The 19,860-nt window shown below is 37.4% G+C and overlaps 1 protein-coding gene across 2 annotated transcripts in view; it reads left to right on the top strand.

Moving 5' to 3' along the window:
- FAM69A (family with sequence similarity 69, member A) overlaps positions 1 to 19,860 on the top strand; it is a 96,440-nt gene that overhangs the window by 41,451 nt on the left and 35,129 nt on the right. Inside the window, exon 2 of one of the 2 annotated variants that reach the window (XM_010860455.1) lies at positions 12,216 to 12,350. In XM_010860455.1, the coding sequence (XP_010858757.1) occupies positions 12,237 to 12,350 (114 nt within the window). In that variant the 5' untranslated portion in view covers positions 12,216 to 12,236. Of the gene's footprint in view, positions 1 to 11,591; positions 12,351 to 19,860 lie in introns of those variants that run through there. The other variant, XM_010860454.1, reaches the window with a different exon arrangement.

The following is a 19,860-nucleotide window of genomic DNA, read 5'->3' as shown; positions in this document are numbered from 1 at the left end:
ATTTTGGAGCCCAAAAAAATAAAGTCTGACACTGTTTCCACTGTTTCCCCATCTATTTCCCATGAAGTGACGGGACCGGATGCCATGATCTTCATTTTCTGAATGTTGAGTTTTAAGCCAACTTTTCACTCTCCTCTTTCACTTTCATCAAGAGGCTTTTGAGTTCCTCTTCACTTTCTGCCATAAGGGTGGTGTCATCTAATGTAATATATATTCATTATAGAAAATCTGTATAATACAGAGAAAACTAAAAATCATTCATAATCCTACCACTTTTGACATTTTGAAATAACCACCCTTGACATTTTGATGTATTCCTTGTAGTTTGTACAGTCTGTTTGTGACTTTCCTTTTTTTTTTTTTTTTTGAAGCAAAATTGGGAACATATCATATATGCAGTTTTGAAAGTTGATTTTTTTCTCTTACCGTATCATGAACATTTCCGCATACTTTGACACTTTGAGATATTAATTTGCTATTGAAATCAGCCACAGGCTTCAGGATCACCCCATGCAATTAGTTCCCCAAGGAAAAATGTTCTGCTTTTTTGGTGCTGTCAGCCCTGTAAGCTGTAAAAAATATGAACCAGCATGCAAAGAAAATGTGAAAATTATCTGCTACTTGTTAGAATTTTATTTCTAGAGTTCTAATAAAATCAGAAAAGAGAATATGCTCATGCAAATAAAACCTTTAGAATTTAGATCAGAGAATAATGACAGTTCTTCCTATAAAAGTGAAAACTCAGCTCTTAGATAAAGAATGCTAAAACTCTGAGCAATAGGCTAATAATGCCCTTTGACAAGGAATTCTCCTCTAAAGTTTTGTCATAAAAAAAGTATTTTCATGCTCAGGACAAGCTGGGGAACATAGATATTTTTAGGACCTTTTTTTTTCACTATTTTTAACTTATAAACACTCAAGATCTTCCTTGTGTGGAATGACATGAAAGTTCTTTTCTTGTGTGTTTCTTGGTTAAACATCATAACTGTTTCTTGATGTTCATGAATGTTAGCACTAAGAGAGTTAAGATACATTTAGATAATTTTCTTAATGGTTTTCCCACAACCCTCCAACTAAGCAGTGAGACAACCTTTAGTAAAGGTATAGGATCCATTCCAAACAAAGTTGATCTGGAGGTGTTGTGGTATACAGTATTTACCTTATTAAATGGTTTCTTTATATTTCTATTTTTACAGTCAGCATGTTTTTCATGCTCAAGTATTATTATAAATATCTAGAGTTCATTTTTTAAAAAAGGATACAGTTATATTTAAAGATATGTCAATAATTTTAACTTTAGTTTTTTCCAGCCACATTACTCCTAAATATTTAGCAGTAAAAGTTAGCTAGCTATAGTATTGTTGCTGCTACTGCTGCTAAGTCGCTACAGTCGTGTCCAACTCTGTGCGACCCCATAGACAGCAGCCCGCCAGGCTCAGCCATCCCTGGGATTCTCCAGGCAAGAACACCGGAGTGGGTTGCCATTTCCTTCTCCAGTGCATGAAAGTGAAAGGTGAAAGTGAAGTCGCTCAGTCGTGTGTGACTCTTAGCGATCCCATGGATTGCAGCCTACCAGGCTCCTCTGTCCATGGGATTTTCCAAGCAAGAGTACTGGAGTGGGGTGCCATTGCCTTCTCCGATAGTATTGTTAATATAACAATAAGGGGAAAAAAGATATTTGAAGTTTATTTAAGAGTAAGTGATTATTTAAAAACTTGAATAAAAATACATTGTACACATGAAACTGATAAAAATGTTGTAAACCAGTCTCAAAAAATAGCAAGCTCGTCTTAACTTTTTCTATGAAATGATGAAATCATTGTATTTGAGTTTTTACAAGTTATAACCTTATCAGTTTGTTAGATTTTCTGAGTGTTCAAGTCTACTACGTATATTAAGCAAAGTGTGAGAGAGATTTTTCTTCCTTACTTTTCACAATTAAGAACATCTGTATGGGGAGGTACTTAGGGATAAAGCAGATGGGCTTTGTGCTTTATATGTTTGTATTAGGTTGGTGCAAAAGTAATTGCAGTTTTTTGCATTATAAATTTGCCTTTGATATTAGAATGCATTCTTAAACAAATGTGGTTATGCTATACATAATTTTAATGCACATTTCTCATTTTATGTTTTTTTTGCTATTGACTTATTACTTGCTGTTTATTTTATATTTATTTTAGATTAGGGACATGATGTTACACAAAAAGCAAATTTGAGCAGTTTTCTTATTTGAGTTCAAAATGGGTCATAAAGCACTGGAGACAACTCACAACATCAGAAACACATTGGGCCTAGAAACTGTTAACAGATGTACAGTGCAGTGGTGGTTGAAGAAGTTTTGCAAAGGCGACGAGAGCCTTGAAGATGAGCATAGTGGCTGGCGATTGGCAGGTGACAACAACCAACTGAGGGCAATCACTGAAGCTGCCCCTCTCACTACTGCACAAGAAGTCACCATTGGCCATGCTATGGTCATTCAGCATTTGAAGTAAATTGGAAAGGTGAAAAAGCTCTATAAGTGCGTGCCTCATGAGCTAACCGAAAATCAAAAAAAATAGTCATTTTGAAGTGTCTTCCTATTCTACGTGACAACAACAAACCCATTTCTCTATCAGATTGTGATGAAAGTGGATTTTGTATGACAGCTGGTGATAACCACCTCAGTGGTTGGATTGAGAAGAAGCCCCAAAGCACTTCCCAAGGCCAAACTTGCACCATAAAAAGGCATGGTCACTGTTTGGTGGTCTGCTGCCAGTCTGATCCATTATAGCTTCCTGAATCCTAGTGAAACCATTACATCTGAGAAGTAAGCTCAGCAAATCAGTGAGATACACTGGAAACTGCAACGCCTGCAGCTAGCATTGGTCAACAGAGAGGACCCAATTCTCCACAACAGTGCCTCACCACACATCACATAACCCATGCTTCAAAAGTTGAATGAATTAGGCTAGGAATTTTGCCTCATCCACCATATTCACCTGACTTCTCACCAACTGACTACCACTTCTTCAAGCATCTCGATAACTTTTTGCAGGGAGAATGGTTCCACAACCAAAAGGATGCAGAAAATGCTTTCCAAGAGTTCATTGAATCCCAAAGCACAGATTTTTACACTATAGGAATAACCAAAGTTATTTCTCATTGGCAAAAATGTATTGATTGTAATGGTACCTATTTTAATTAATAAAGATGTGTTTGAGCCTAGTTATGATGATTTAAAATTCACAGGTCGAAGAATCAATATTGTGAAAATGACTATACTACCAAACACAATTACAGATTCAATGCAATCCCTATCAAATTACCAATGGCATTTTTCACAGAACTAGAACAAAAAATTTCACAATTCATATGGAAACACAAAAGACCCCAAATAGCCAAACCAGTCTTAAGAAAGAAGAATGGAGCTGAAGGAATCAACCTTCCTGACTTCAGATTATACTACAAAGCTCCAGTCATCAAGACAGTATAGTACTGGCACAGAAACAGAAACGAAGACCAGTGGAAAAGAAGGAAAGAAAGTGTGGTCGCTCAGTCGTGTCTGACTCTTTGTGACCCCATAGACTGTAGCCTACCAGCCTTCTCTGTCCATGGTATTTTCCAGGCAAGGGTACTGGAGTGGTTTGCTATTTCCTTCTCCAGGGGATCTGCCCGACCCAGGAATCGAACCCAGGTTTCCCTCATTGTAGGCAGATGCTTTACCCTCTGAGCCACCAGGGAAGCTCTAAAGACCAGTGGAACAAGATAGAAATCCCAGAAATAAACCCATGCACCTATGGATACCTCATTTTTTATAAAGGAGGCAAGAATATACAATGGGGCAAAGACAGCCTCTCCAATAAATGGTGCTGGGAAAACTGGACAGCTACATGTAAAAGAATGAAATTAGAACACTTCCTAACACCATACACAAAAATAAACTCAAAATGGATTAAAGACCTACATTTAAGACCAGAAACTATAATATTCTTAGAGGAAAACATAAGCCGAACACTTAGTGACATAAATCAAAGCAAGATCCTCTATGACCCACCTTCTAGAGTAACGGAAATAAAAACAAAAGTAAACAAGTGGGACCTGATTAAACTTAAAAGATTTTGCACAGCAAAAGAAACTATAAGCAAGGTGAGAAGACAACCCTCAGAAAATCCCATGGACGGAGGAGCCTGGTAGGCTACAGTCCATGGGGTCTCGAAGAGTCGGACACGACTGGGTGACTTCACTTTCACTCTTCACTTTCATGCATTGGAGAAGGAAATGGTGACCCACTCCAGTGTTCTTGCCTGGAGAATCCCAGGGACAAGGGGAACCTGGTCGGCTGCTGTCTATGGGGTTGCAAAGAGTTGGACACGACTAAAGCGACTTAGCAGCAGCAGCAGAATGGGAGAAAATAATAGCAAATGAAACAACTGACAAAGGATTAATTTCCAAAATATACAAGGAGTTCATACAACTTAATGCCAGAAAAACAATCAACCCAATCCAAAAGTGGGAAAAAGACCAAAGAAGACATATAGATGGCTAACAAACACATGAAAAGATGCTCAACGTCGCTCATTGTTAAAGAAATGCAAATCAAAATCACAGTGGGATATCACCTCATACTGGTCAGAATGGTCATCGTCAAAAAGCCTACAAACAGTAAATGCTGGAGAGGGTGTGGAGAAAAGGGAATGCTCTTGCACTGTTTTTGGGAATGTGAATTGATGCAGCCACTATGGAAGATGGTATGCTGCTGCTGCGGCTAAGTCACTTCAGTCGTGTCCGACTGTGTGTGACCCCATAGACGGCAGCCCGCCAGGCTCCGCCATCCCTGGGATTCTCCAGGCAAGAATACTGGAGTGGGTTGCCATTTCCTTCTCCAATGCATGAAAGTGAAAAGTGAAAGTGAAGTCGCTCAGTCGTGTCCGACTCTTAGCAACCCCCATGGACTGCAGCCTACCAGGCTCCTCCGTCCATGGATTTTCCAGGCAAGAGTACTGGAGTGGGGTGCCATTGCCTTCTCCGGGAAGATGGTATGGAGAGTCCTTAAAAAACTGGGAATAAAACTACCATATGACCTAACCCAGCAATCCTGCTCCTAGGCATATACCCTGAGGAAACCAAAATTGAAAGAGACACATGCATCCCATTATTCATTGCAGCACGATTTACAATAGCTAGAACATGGAAGCAACCTAGATGTCCATCGACAGATGAATGGATAAAGAAGTTGTGGTACATATACACAATGGAATATTACTCAGCCATAAAAAGGAATGCATTTGAGTCAGTTCTGATGAGGTGGATGAACCTAGAACCTATTATACAGAGTGAAGTAAGTCAGAAAGAGAAAGAGAAGTATTGTATTCTAATACATGTATACGGCATCTAGAAGAATGGTACTGAAGAACTTATTTACAGGGCAGCAATGGAGAAACAGACATAGAGAACAGATTTATGGACATAGGGAGAGGGAAAGAGAGAGTGAGATGTATGGAAAGAGTAATATGGAAACTTACATTAACATATGTAAAATAGATAGCCAAAGGGAATTTGCTGTGTGTCTCAGGAAACTCAAACAGGGCTCTGTATCAACCTAGAGGGGTGGGATGGGGAGGGAGGTGGGAGGGAGGTTCAAAAGGGAGGGGATATATGTATACCTATGGCTGTTTCATGTTGAGGTTTGACAAAAAACAATAAAATTCTGTAAAGCAATTATCCTTCAATAAAAAAATTAATTAAAAAGAAAAAGCAAACAAAAATTCACGGGTCAAAACTGTAGTTATGTTTGCACCAACCTAATAAATGAATGTGAAAAATAGGTAAGTAATATAGAAGTAGTCTTATGTAGCTGAATTTTGGTATGTTGCCTCTTTATGCCTAATTCAAAACTTAATGTAAAACTATTTGAATAAATTCATAGGTTTTCAGATTTTTCATGAAATAAAATCATCACAGTAAAATAAAACAATATAAAAAAAAGAAAAAGTATCACTGTTCTTTACAGTAGAATTGGTAGAGAAAGTTTGTTTCATCATGTATATATTTTCCATCTCCAGTGATTTTTCTTTATGTATAATAAGATATTGCCAATCATTTAGTCATTAAGAATTATTTCTGTTATTTCCAGACAGATGTTATATTTTTCTAATTAAGTAGTAGTTTATGCTTTAAAGATTAATTTAAAATAAAATGATAGTGTCATACAAATTTGATTCTTTCAACCCCATAATCTTTGCTTTCATGTTATTTTGTAACCGTAATACAAGTTTTCTCAGTCTTAGTTAGCACTGTGGACGTTTGGGTAGATAATTCTTTGATGTGGGGAGCCCTCCTGTGCTTTGAAGGATGTTTAGCAACATTTCTGGCCTCGACAGACAAGACTCCAGTCACACTTTGTGGTTCTAGACCCTGCCAGGTATCCCCAGGAGGCAAAACTGACTCTAGTTGAGAATCATGCCATAGTGTATTCTCTAAAATTCTTATAACTTTCAGGAGCATAATTTGGAATAAAGCAGTGTACCACTAGTGAAAAGTGAAAGTGAAAGTCACTCCGTCGTGTCCAACTCTTTGTGACCCCATGGAGTATAGAGTCCATGGAATTCTCTAGGCCAGAATACTAGAGTGGGTAGCCATTTCCTTCTCAAGGGAATCTTCTCAACCCAGGGATCGAACCCATATCTCCCACATTGCAGGTAGGTGGATTCTTTACTAGCTAAGCCACCAGGGAAGTAGCTAGGCCCAAAATCAGCAGAACAAATTTTGCTTCTGGGCAGTATTTTGGATAGTTCAGCATCAATAAAAAGGTCATAAACAGTAACTATATTTTTTCATCAAAGTCTAGATTGTCTAGGTAATTGGTATAGAACAGACCACTGGGAACATTTTAGTGAGTGCCACACAGGGAAACAGTCAGTAGGTACAGATGTCATTTATGGCTGTTTTTCTTCAACCTTTATTTTAAAATGTGAGGCAACAGGATCTGCAGAAATTAAAGGACACATGAAAGCCCTTATACTAGTTTGTGTTACCCTCAAGTCACGGTGATTTCAGTGACATACCAGAATAAAAATGCATTTCGCTCCTTTTGTCATTTACATATAACAGGTGATGCCCACTGCCCTGCTGGGAACATCCTCAATCCAACTTCCTCTCCAAAAATTTTGGCATTCTGTATCATGATGAACACACAGTGGGCAAGCCAGTTTACAGGGTATTTTTCCATTTAAACATATGCCAGAGGGAAAAAAAAATTTAATTTAGCTCTTTGAGAGAAAAACAAAATTACTTCAAATTTTATTAAATTGGCTGTGCAGAAGGGAAAAATATACAGGTCTCTGCTGCCAACATTTATTAAGCTTAATATGCATTTGATAGCTAATAGAAATTATTGATGGAGACTCCAAAGGTAGTTGACATTACTAGACTCCTTGAGGTGGGTGTCAGGGAGAAAGTAAGACAGACCAAGTTCTGAACTAGCAGAGAACTCACCATGTCTGCGTGGTTTCCTTTACTCTGTGACTTCTACCTGCTGCAGAGCAAGGCAAAAAAAGGAAAAAAGAAAATATTATTTTACAGTGTAAGGTCTTCCTTGATTTTTTACTAAACGAATTGAGGTTAATCTCGTTTTAAAACCCCATCTCAATATTAATATAAGATTGAACTTCTCACCTAAGTGGTTGATTGTAACTTTATGGCCACTAAAAGATTTCAAACTGCATTCATTCCTCTTTGTACACATAATGAAAAATGGGCAAAATAATGAAGATTGATGTTTCCTTAAGTCCGCTCTGTTTAATTCTGCTGTCTGCTCTTCTACAGTTCTGTCTCTAATTGTACATAGTTTAATGATATCTAGGAGTATAAAGGTGTTGCCCATAAACAGCTTGTAAATAGCTTTCCTAAAATAAAATGGTTTCAATAATTGTATTCAGTAACTTCTTGATTGCCGAAACTTGGTTGCCTCTGATAATGCACTGTTATAATAATAGGTGTAAAAGATGTCATATATATTACATTGGGGTGGGTCGGGGGATGTGTGTGTGGGTATGTGTATAGTATAGACTTAATTCTTCACTTGTGATACATCCCTAAATGTAGAATTTGCTAGATGAAAATTTTTAGAGTTTTTGATGTATATGGCTAACTGCTCTTTCAGAAAATGCTGTGACAGCATACCCTACCACCATCATAGGAGTGAGTACAAATCTCCTCAGTTCAGTTCACTTGCTCAGTTGTGTCCGACTCTTTGCGACCCCATGAATCGCAGCACACCAGGCCTCCCTGTCCATCACCAACTCCCGGAGTTCACTCAGGCTCACGTCCATCGAGTCAGTGATGCCATCCAGCCATCTCATCCTCTGTCGTCCCCTTCTCCTCCTGTCCCCAATCCCTCCCAGCATCAGGGTCTTTTCCAATGAGTTAACTCTTCACATGAGGTGGCCAAAGTACTGGAGTTTCAGCTTTCGGATCATTCCTTCCAAAGAAATCCCAGGGCTGATCTCCTTTAGAGTGGACTGGTTGGATCTGCTTGCAGTCCAAGGGACTCTCAAAGTCTTCTCCAATACCACAGCTCAAAAGCATCAATTCTTTGGCGCTCAGCCTTCTTCACAGTCCAACTCTCACATCCATACATGACCACAGGAAAAACCGTAGCCTTGACTAGACGGACCTTTGTTGGCAAAGTAATGTCTCTGCTTTTGAATCTGCTATCTAGGTTGGTCATAACTTTCCTTCCAAGGAGTAAGCGTCTTTTAATTTCATGGCTGCAGTCACCATCTGCAGTGATTTTCAAGCCCAGAAAAATAAGTCACCCACTGTTTCCACTGTTTTCCCATCTATTTCCCATGAAGTGATGGGACCGGATGCCATGATCTTCGTTTTCTGAAGTTGAGCTTTAAGCCAACTTTTTCACTCTTCTCTTTCACTTTCCTCAAGAGGCTTTTAGTTCCTCTTCACTTTCTGCCATAAGGGTGGTGTCATCTGCATATCTGAGGTTATTGATATTTCTCCCAGCAATCTTGATTCCAGCTTGTACTTCCTCCAGCCCAGCGTTTCTCATAATGTACTCTGCATAGAAGTTAAATAAGCAGGGTGACAATATACAGCCTTGACGTACTCCTTTTCCTATTTGGAACCAGTCTGTTGTTCCATGTCCAGTTCTAACTGTAGCTTCCTGACCTGCATATAGATTTCTCAAGAGGCAGGTCAGGTGGTCTGGTATGCCCATCTCTTTCAGAATTTTCCACAGTTGATTGTGATTCACACAGTCAAAGGCTTTGGCATAGTCAATAAAGCAGAAATAGATGTTTTTCTTTAACTCTCTTGCTTTTTTGATGATCCAGCGGATGTTGGCAATTTGATCTCTGGTGCCTCTGCCTTTTCTAAAACCAGCTTGAACATCAGGAAGTGACTTCAATTCTTGTCCTGAGCCCTCTAGCTACCCTCTCTTAATCTAATGATGAAAACTCCTGTCACATCCCATTTTATCTTTCAGCTTTGTTTACAGTGATTTTTGTCACAACTTTAAAGTTTTTACATAGTCAATGTCTTCCTTTAGAGATTCTGTGGTAGTTAGAATTTTTGTCATCTCAAAAAATATTTTTGAAAAATCCCTACATTTGTATTATATTATGTCATGTATTACATGTGTATCAGTTTCCTGTGGAATTTATTTTGATGTAAGATGTGTTTTAGGTTTTTAAATATGCTATTTCCAAATGATTAACAGTTGTCTAATCATCTTATACTAAATAATCTTTCTCTAACGGCCACATACACACAAAAGATTGGACTTATAAAAGTAAAATCATGCCATGCTACTGTTGTCCAAGAAACCCTCTGAACTGTGTTAAGGGTACTTATCTGGTATTTAGGATTTGTTTGTCACTGTAAACGCAGATGTTCTGAATGTGCCTAAGGTGGCGCCAGGCACGTAGTAGACAACAGATAGTGGCTGAATGAATGTGTGGGAAGCGGGTATCTTGGTATGAAAGTATTCCTTATCTTACAACGTAAAAAAATGTTAAATCAGTAGAGAAAAACGTACAAACGAAGGCATGTAACCATCGCCCAGCTTGAGCAGTTACCAACTCACGGCCAGTATTGTTTTAATACTTTTGCCACATACCTTTCCCTTCCTATATTGTTTTGAAGCAAATCCCAGGTACTATTTCATTCATAAATGTTTCAGTGTCTGTCTCAAAAAGATTAACTCGTGTTTCTTTAAACATCACATTATTATGCCTAACAAACTAAAATAATGCCTTTACAGCATTAGGTATCCTGTCAACCTTCAAGTTTTCAATTGTCTCATAAATGTCATTTTTTGTTTTACAGTTTTTCATTTGAATCAGGACTCAAAAAAGATCCACGAAATGTGATTATTTAATATACAATATTTCTTAGGTATTTTTTGATCTTTGGTTTTCTCATCTTCTCTCTCTTTTCTCCCTGGTGATTTATTTGTTGAAGAACGGGGTTATTTGTATGGCCGCATTTCCCACAGCCTAGAGTTTGCTGATTGTATCTTAATACTGTCATTTACTTAAGTGTTACTTATATGCCTCTGTCTCCTGTATTTCCTGTAAACTGGTAGTTGGAGCTAAAGGCTTAATCAGATTCAGATTCAGTTTTCTTTTTGGCAAGCCCAAAAAGAAGGCGGTGGCCTATCATAATGACAGCGTTACTGGCTTTTTGTTCAGGGCCTTGCAAATTGATTTTGCTAACGTTTGTTGAGTATTTTCTGTGTGCCTAGCAAAGTGCTTATGTTCTGCAAGCATTATGTCACTCAATAATATTTAAGCTTTGTAATACTAGTACATATCAATTTCTGTCTGATGACTAGACCTCTTATTAGGGCCAAGTTATCTTAAGTGTCTTTCACACAAACCCCTTGGTGTATACTCATGGTCATTTATGTGATTTAATTTGGAAATCTATCTGGACTTTCTTTTTATTGGATTCATTTAGAGCTATACAAAAATAACTTGCATTTAAGTCATTAAAAAAATGTTTTAATAATAAAACTCAGAGATCTATCATTTAACTGTGAATTTGTTGTACTCAAGCTTTTTGGTACTGGGATTCACTTCACAAAGACCGATATCTAAACCACAAATAGAGCCAAAAGAATTCAGTATTTCGGAGTCCCTTTCTCCTCTGCACTCCGCAGACGCACTTGTGTCCTTCATCTCCCTCGGCTTTCTTTGCAAGCCCACAGCGCTCACAGTGTCCCGCTGTTGTCCCGTGTGAGAAACTGACTTGGGGTTGTGAAAGCAAAACTAGCTTTTCGTTGTTTGTTTACATGTCTTTAATTTATTTTTGCTCAATTCTCCACATGGTCCTAAATTCAGTTATTTATAAAATCAGGCCATTGGAGTTCCAGACTCAGAACATAAATGTCAAATTATCTTGACCAGCTGACAGTTTTGGAGATGAAACTGATATGTAGTTGATGGAGAAAAACCCCCAACTGACCGGAGTCGCAATTAGATACCAGAGCACTAGTTGCAAAGCAAGGCAAAGAGGATCCTATTGTACAGCTTTACAAACTGACATGAGGGGAGTCATTTATTCTTTATATATATTCATCTTTCTTCTCCTTTAATAGTTGTAACTTTTTCCTCAAATTTCCAGAATATCTGTTAGGTGAAGCATTTGATTGATTGAATAAAAGGAACATAAAGCATTGGTGAATACAGCAGGGAAATAGGAATGAATGTGAAGTTTCATTTCATTTCATTTCTGGTTGTACCTCACTGTGAGACATTAGACTAGTAGCCAAATTCTCTGTTTTTATTTCTTTAAAACACAATTATTTTTGCCATACTTATTCATACAGAACTTTAAGATTCTTATTTGAACCAGTCTTCTATAAGCTTGTCATAGAGGGGACTGTGTCTCTCTTCACCTGATCTTACTGGGTGTCCAGGGTAGCACGGTGCACGTGCTTGAGCTTAATGAGTAACTTTGGATTCTGGTGGTATTTGAAAGATTATACATTTTAAAGGGTATTTTGTTCTCTTTTTCTTGGCAAGACCAAGGAGCTTCCTTTTCTAAGACCAGTGCTTTTTAGACTCAGTGAAAGTACACATTGTTCTAGGAGAATTGCCATATGAAAGCCTAGAATATATATTGAGTGCTTCCAAGAAAGGGGGAAAAGTCATGTTCTAGGACAGTGAATGCTGACTGTGTGCTGAATGATTGACTGTTATGTGCTCTTTTACTCACAGGCTCGCTTCTCATATGTGCGAATGAAATATCTTTTCTTTTCCTGGTTGGCGGTCTTTGTTGGAAGCTGGATTATATATGTGCAGTACTCTACCTATACAGAACTATGCAGAGGAAAGGACTGTAAGAAAATAATAGTAAGTATTTTTTATTTTCTAGTATATGAAGAAACCTATTCTCTAATTGAAGTAGAGTTGATTTAAAATGTTGTACCAATCTCTGCTGTGCAGCGTGACTCAGTTATATACATATACACATTCTTTTATTTATATATGTATATATATATTATTTTCCATTATGGTTTATCCCAGGAGGCTGGGTATGGTTCCCTGTGCTATATGGTAGGACCTTGTTGTTTATCCATTCTAAGTGTAATAACACATTAAAAAACTATATTAATAACAGATATATTTATTACTTATACATAGACTAAAATTATTTTCAAAAAGTAAAAGTTAATCTGATTTTGAGTTGTGTTGAACTTCTTACCATTTTGATATGACCAAATTAGTAGAACTGTTCCCCACTTTGAAAAACTCTGTATTCAGAAATCTGAGTAAGCCAGACTAGTATGAGAGCATACTTATTACAAAGAGGGATTCTTGCTTTTCAAATATATTTGAAGTTTAGTTTAATCAGATGGATTTTTAAATATTTATAGTATGAAAGTGTGATTTGCATCCATCCTTTCTGGAACATATCTTTTGAATAAATGGAGTCATTCTCGAATGCTGAAAATATTTGTAAAAAGTATATACGTGTATTTATTATTTAATTTCTATCCTACTGGATATATCTTAGGAAAATCACTAACAGAATAAGATTTCTAGTAGTAAATATTGGTTCCATAGCACTTATATTTTAAATGTTTGAGGATAATACTTAACTCCTTGTTTTCTGCTAATATCTTCTATATAAATAATATTAAAACATCTAAGAATTCATCTAAGAATTATATTTTTATCTAATAATTATTGAGATCCCAATTATTGTAACTTGTTAATGGTTCTAATTGTTGAATGGTTACTTTTTAAACAGGCCAGTGACGTAGGTGTGTACATTTAGCAATAAGGCATCCTGACCTTATGAACTTAGAGTCTAGTAGGGAAGAAAATGAATAATTACAGTAAGGTAAGATAATTATTATAATTATTACAGTAACAAATGATATAGGGTCATGAGATAGGGAGACCTGAAGCTTTCCAAAGTTTTAAGAGAATAAAAATCAGGTTAACTCTAGACATTCTGTCAGTCAGAATAAAAATGAATTATTCCCCAGGAGTATAATATCCGCTTAGTAGTCAGAAGAGAAATACTAATATAAGAAGCAAGGGAATTAATTAGCAAAGAAGAGTTCCAAATCAAGGAAGGTTGAAAGATGTCAATCTCGTGTTCATTCCAATTGGCCATTCCAGATCCTTGAAGACTTTAGGAAACTCTGGGGGCAGGCAGTATACTGGGTACTTCATATCGTCATTAGTACTTAAAATGATCCTGTGAAAGCCCCCCCAAAACCCACTTTACAAATAAAGAAATATGACTAATAAGAGAGAAGAATTTGCCTTTCCTGGTGGAGCCAGAATTTGATCCCAACTCTGTGTGTATAGAAAGCTCATGCTCTTTCTGCTACCCGGAGTCAGAAAAGACTGATAAAGGGAGTTATAGATTAATAAAGCTAACAAAACCCCCCCACAGAACCCACCAGCTCAGCTTCAGTGAAGAAGAAGTTATATAATCAACTATAATAACATGTAAATAACCAAAACTATTTGAAATGTTTATTTTCCTTTTTTAAGGTCACCTTTCTCAAAGTGGGTTTCTTGAGGCACCTTAAAAGGTAGTCCATGAGTCAGATATACTTGAAAACAGAAAGTTAAACAAAAATAAAGAGTTGACTTTACTGAGGACTTCTTAGGATCTTTAATATACTAATGTGTGTTCTGCATCTCCAAAGAAAGCAAATATATTTGATTAGGCGAAAAATCCATCCCCACTGTAATCCTCCCAGGAAGACCTATTAACATCATCTGGCTATGTTAGAATACTGTTCTAAGAGATTAGAAATAGACATGGTTTTTATCTTGTTTTTAATATAGTAGCCTTTAAAATGTAAAGCATATGTTGGTACATATTCTGTTATGAGTGAAATTATAGTTTAAGTACCTCATTTTTCATTTTAATGGGTAAGAAATGAAAGCAAAACATAATTCTAGCATAATTTAATGGTTATCTTTCTAAAACTTCAAAATAATAAACAAGTTTTCTAAGCCTAAAATATATCTTTTTCCTAAGACTGTCTTTAAAAAAAAAAAAAAATTATAGTTTCTCTGCATTTGGGAATTATGTTCTTAAACTTACCCAAACTGGCAATACTTTAAGACCAATAATACTAAATAGTACTGATATGGCATAGGAATTGTGTAATTAGAAAAGAAAGCAGTGGGGCTTCCCTGGTGACTCACTGGTAAAGAATCTGCCTGTCAATGCAGGGGACATGGGTTCAATCTTCCATAAAGATCCCACATGCTATGGAGCAACTAAGCCTGTGCCTCACAGCTGCTGAGCCTGTGCTCTAGAGCCAGGGAGCTGCAACTGCTGAGTTCACGTACCTAGACCCTGTGCTCTGCAACAAGAGAAGCCATGGCAATAAGTCTGTGCACCACAGCTAGAGAGCAGACCCTGCTCACTGCAACTAGAGAAAAGCCTAAGCAACAGCAAAGATCCAGCACAGCCAAAAAGAAATAAACGTATTTTTTTTAAAAAGAAAGAAAACAGGCAGAGAAAATATTTTTAAAGTATATGTTAAAGCTTCAAAGAACTAACAAGGTAGTGAGGAATTACTTGATTAAGATCTGAGAAAAGGGGGACTTGCCTGGTGGTCCAGTGGCTAAGATTCTGTGATCCCAGTGCAGGGGGCCTCGGTTCAATACCTGGTCAAGGAACTAGATCCCATGTGCCACAACTTCAGAATTCGAATGCCACAACTAGAGATCAAATATCAAAGAAACTAGTGCTGCCAGTAAGATTCAGCATAGACAAATAAAATAAGTAAATATTAAAAAAAAAAGATCTGAGAAAGGATAAGATTTAAGAGAGGTGAGCCTTGATTTTGTAACTGTGTTTGCCTGGAGATAGATGACCTAAAATATAGTCTTTTTTTTTTTTAACATGATAGTTTTATCATTTATTTTAAATCCAGTAATGCATAGTTCTCATTTAAGTAATCCAGTTCTCATTTAAGTCTCACAAATACCTATATAGCTAATTATTGTCATATAAATTTCACATGAAGAGAACAAATTTTAGCACTGACAATATGAGAACTCTATTGTTTGATTATGAAACCCATAAATTATGTTCTGACAAGCAGTAATTATAAATATATAGGGTCATATATTTAAATTTTTGTATATTTTTCCATATACATCACCAAAAAGTATCTATTGGTTCTGTATTAGTATTCCAAGAACTACAGTTGTTGAGACCAGAGCAGTCAAAATACTGTACTTGGAAGCTATTACTGAAACCAGGAGTGAGTTACCAATAGTCTCAGCACATAAATCAGTTTAATATGGAAAGATTTTGTTGTCATTGTTGTTGTATTGTTTACTTTTCCTTTCTTTTTAAAATCATGGTAGGAATGAGGTTTGGAGAATGGCATCTCATAAATTTTTATAGGATGCATTTTCATTTTTATTCATCTCAAAGTAATTTCTAATTTTCATAGTCTTATGAGGCTAGGAAGATAAAAATATAGTACAGTTTCTACCAAGAGTGGGACCTTGGTACACTGTGCTTTGGGCTGAGATCCCAAAGGGCTGGACCCCAAGAGTGAAGGTGAGCTAAAAGAATCTCAGAAAGGTGAGCTGACTCTTGTAGCTTCTTTTTCCCTTGAGGAATTTGCTGATACTAGGCATGAGCAGGCGTCTGAGAACCAGGACTGTATACTGGGAGACCTTTGCTCTGGGGACAAGAAACCAGCAAGCTTTTATAGAAAACTAAGGGAACCTCAAGCAAACAGGCAGTTATCCTGTTGGGATGTTTGCCAAATCCTGGGCTTTACAGAATGGAAGGCTAAAAAAAATCTCATTGGAAAGCCTTTGAAAAGCAGACATTTTGGCAGTCTCACAAGATACAGACTAGAGTTATAAACCTGCCAGAGGGAGAAATCTCAATGAATTCCCAGGGTCTCAGTTAAAAATCCTGGAGGGTTGTGCTCTTGGAATGGAGATGAACCCAAAGTAGCTTGACCTTTACTGGAGACGCAATTAAGCCTGCACTCAGCACAGCCCCCTGATTGGTTTAAGGTGATCAGTTACCATATCTGCCTACTAGAGGAAAGGGAAATCCTCTCTGGAGGCATTATGTACAAAATTACAGGGCATACCAAAAGACAAGATGACATGACCGAAACCCAAGAAATAAACATGGACAATAGAAGCAGATCCGTAGATAATCTAGATATTGCTGTCATCCAAAAAAGATTTTTAAATAACTGTGTACATGTTCAAATATATAGGAAAAAAACAAAGGTAGAGAATATAAATTTTTAGAAATGGATAATTTCAACAGGGAATTAAAATGTATTTAAGAGAATCAGGAAGACAATATAGAAGTTCCTCAAAGTTAAATATAGAATTACCATATGAATTACCAGCAATTCTACTTTTAGGTATATACCCAAGAGAATCGAAAGCAGGGACTCATATACTTGCACACCAGTGTTAATAGCAGCATTATTCACAGTAGCCAAAAAGGTTGAAACTCTCTAATGTCCATTAGCATAAAGAAAATGTGACATATCCATACAAAGGAATTTTAATCAACCTTTAAAAGAATGAAATTCTGGTGAACGTGCAATGTGGAGTAACTTTGAAAACACAATGCTGAATGGTATAAGCCGAATGCAAAAGGACAAATGTGTGATCCACCTATATGAGATACCTAGAATAATGATTACACAAAATCATTACAAAAATTGGCTTGACTCCACTTGTTTGACTTAGTATGAATAGAATGCTTGATTTCTGATTTATAGTAACCGAAGACTTTGATATAGTTTCATGTATTTTCACATCTAGTATTACTGCTAAAAGTCTAGAAAATTTATTGTCTTAGTGATTTAAAAACACTTGAGTGAAGCTTGAACTTTTGGACATAAATGGTATGGACCTAACAGAAGCAGAAGATATTAAGAAGAGGTGGCAAGAATACACAGAACTATACAAAAAAGATCTTCATGACCCAGATAATCACGATGGTGTGATCACTCACCTAGAGCCAGACATCCTGGAATGTGAAGTCAAGTACTTCTGCTTTATTGACTATGCCAAAGCCTTTGACTGTGTGGATCACAACAAACTGTGGAAAATTCTTCAAGAGATGGGAATACCATACCACCTTACCTGCTTCCTGAGAAATCTGTATACAGGTTAAGAAGCAGCAGTTAGAACTGGACATGGAACAACAGAGTGGTTCCAAATAGGGAAAGGAGTACATCAAGGCTGTATATTGTCTCCCTGCTTATTTAACTTATATGTGGAGTTATTTACCTTATATTCTTAACCTATATAGCTTATTTAACTTACATTCTTTTATACAAGAAAATTAGAGATACCAAGGGAACATTTCATGCAAAGATGGGGCTCGAAAAAGGACAGTAATGGTATGGACCTAACAGAAGCAGAAGATACTAAGAAGAGGTGGCAAGAATACACAGAAGAACTGTACAAAAAAGATCTTAATAACCAAGATAATCAAAATGGTTTAATCTCTAGTCTTTCCCATTCTATTGTTTCCTCTATTTATTAGCACTGATCACTGAGGAAGGCTTTCTTATCTCTCCTTGCTGTTCTTTGGAACTCATTCAATGGGTATATCTTTCCTTTTCTGCTTTGCTTTTGGCTTCTATTCTTTTCAGAGCTATTTGTAAGGCCTCCTCAGACAGCCATTTTGCTTTTTTGCATTTCTTTCTCTTGGGAATGGTCTTGATTCCTATCTCCTGTAAAATGTCACGAACCTCACTCTATCAGATCTAGTCCCTTAAATCTATTTCTCACTTCCACTGTATAATTATAAGGGATTGGATTTAGGTCATACCTGAATGGTCTAGTGGTTTTCCCTACTTAGTTCAATTTAAGTCTGAATTTGGCCATAAGGAGTTCATGATCTGAGCCACAGTCAGCTCCTGGTCTTGTTTTTGTTGACTGTATAGAGCTTCTCCATCTTTGGCTGCAAAGAATATAATCAGTCTGATTTTGGTATTGACCATCTGGTGATGTCCATGTGTAGAGTCTTCTCTTGTGTTGTTGGAAGAGGGTTTTGCTATGACCAGTGCGTTCTCTTGGCAAAACTCTATTAGCCTTTACCCTGCTTTAATCTGTACTCCAAGACCAAATTTGCCTGTTACTCCAGGTGTTTCTTGACTGCCTACTTTTGCATTCCAGTCCCCTATATTAAAAAGAACATCTTTTTGGGTGTTAGTTCTAAAAGGTCTTAGAGGTCTTCATAGAACCGTTCAACTTCAGCTTCTTCAGCATCACTGGTCAGGGCATAGACTTGGATTACCATTATATTGAATGGTTTACCTTGGAAATGAACAGAGATCATTCTGTTGTTTTTGAGATGGCATCCAAGTACTGCATTTCAGACTCTTTTGTTGACCATGATGGCTACTCCATTTCTTCTAAGGGATTCCTGCCCACAGTAGTAGATATAATGGTCATCTGAGTTAAATTCATCCATTCCAGTCCATTTTATTTTGCTGATTCCTAAAATGTCAGTGTTCACTCTTGCCATATCCTGTTTGACCGCTTCCAATTTGCTTTGATTCATGGTCCTAACATTCCAGGTTCCTATGCAATATTGCTGTTTACATCATCGGACCTTGCTTCCATCACCAGTCACATCCGCAACTGGGTGTTGTTTTTGCTTTGGCACCATCTCTTCATTCTTTCTGAAGTTATTTCTCCACCGATCTCCAGTAGCATATTGGGCACTTACTGACCTGGGGAGTTCATCTTTCAGTGTCCTATCTTTTTGCCTTTTCATACTGTTCATTCAGTTCTCAAGGCAAGAATACTGAAGTGGTTTGCCATTCCCTTCTCCAGTGGACTGCATTCTCTAAGAACTCTCCACCATGACCTATCTATCTTGGGTGGCCCTACACGGCATGGCTCATAGTTTAATTGAGTTAGACAAGGCTGTGGTCCATGTGATTAGATTGGTTAGTCTTCTGTGATTGTGGTTTTCAGTCTGTCTGCCCTCTGATGTAGAAGGATAAGAGGCTTATGGAAGCTTCCTCTGGGAGAGACTGACTGAGGGGAAAACTGGGTCTTGTTCTGATGGGCGGGGCCATGCTCAATAAATCTTTAATCCAATTTTCTATTGATGGATGGAGCTGTGTTCCTTCCCTGCTATTTACCTGGGGCCCAACTATGGTGGAGGTAATGAAGATAATGGTGACCTGCTTCAAAAGATCCCATGCGTGTACTGCTACACTCAGTGACCCCAACCCTGCAGCAGGTGACCACCAACCCATGCCTCCGCTGTCACCAACTTAGACAGCATATTAAAAAGCAGAGACATTACTTTGCCAACAAAGGTCAGTCTAGTCAAAGCTATGGTTTTTCCAGTAGTCATGTATGG

The sequence above is a fragment of the Bison bison genome, unplaced genomic scaffold (assembly GCF_000754665.1).
Source record: "Bison bison bison isolate TAMUID 2011002044 unplaced genomic scaffold, Bison_UMD1.0 scf7180017864466, whole genome shotgun sequence".
In the NCBI taxonomy this organism is placed as follows: Eukaryota; Metazoa; Chordata; class Mammalia; order Artiodactyla; family Bovidae; genus Bison; species Bison bison.
This window is presented reverse-complemented; position numbering and strand designations above follow the sequence as displayed.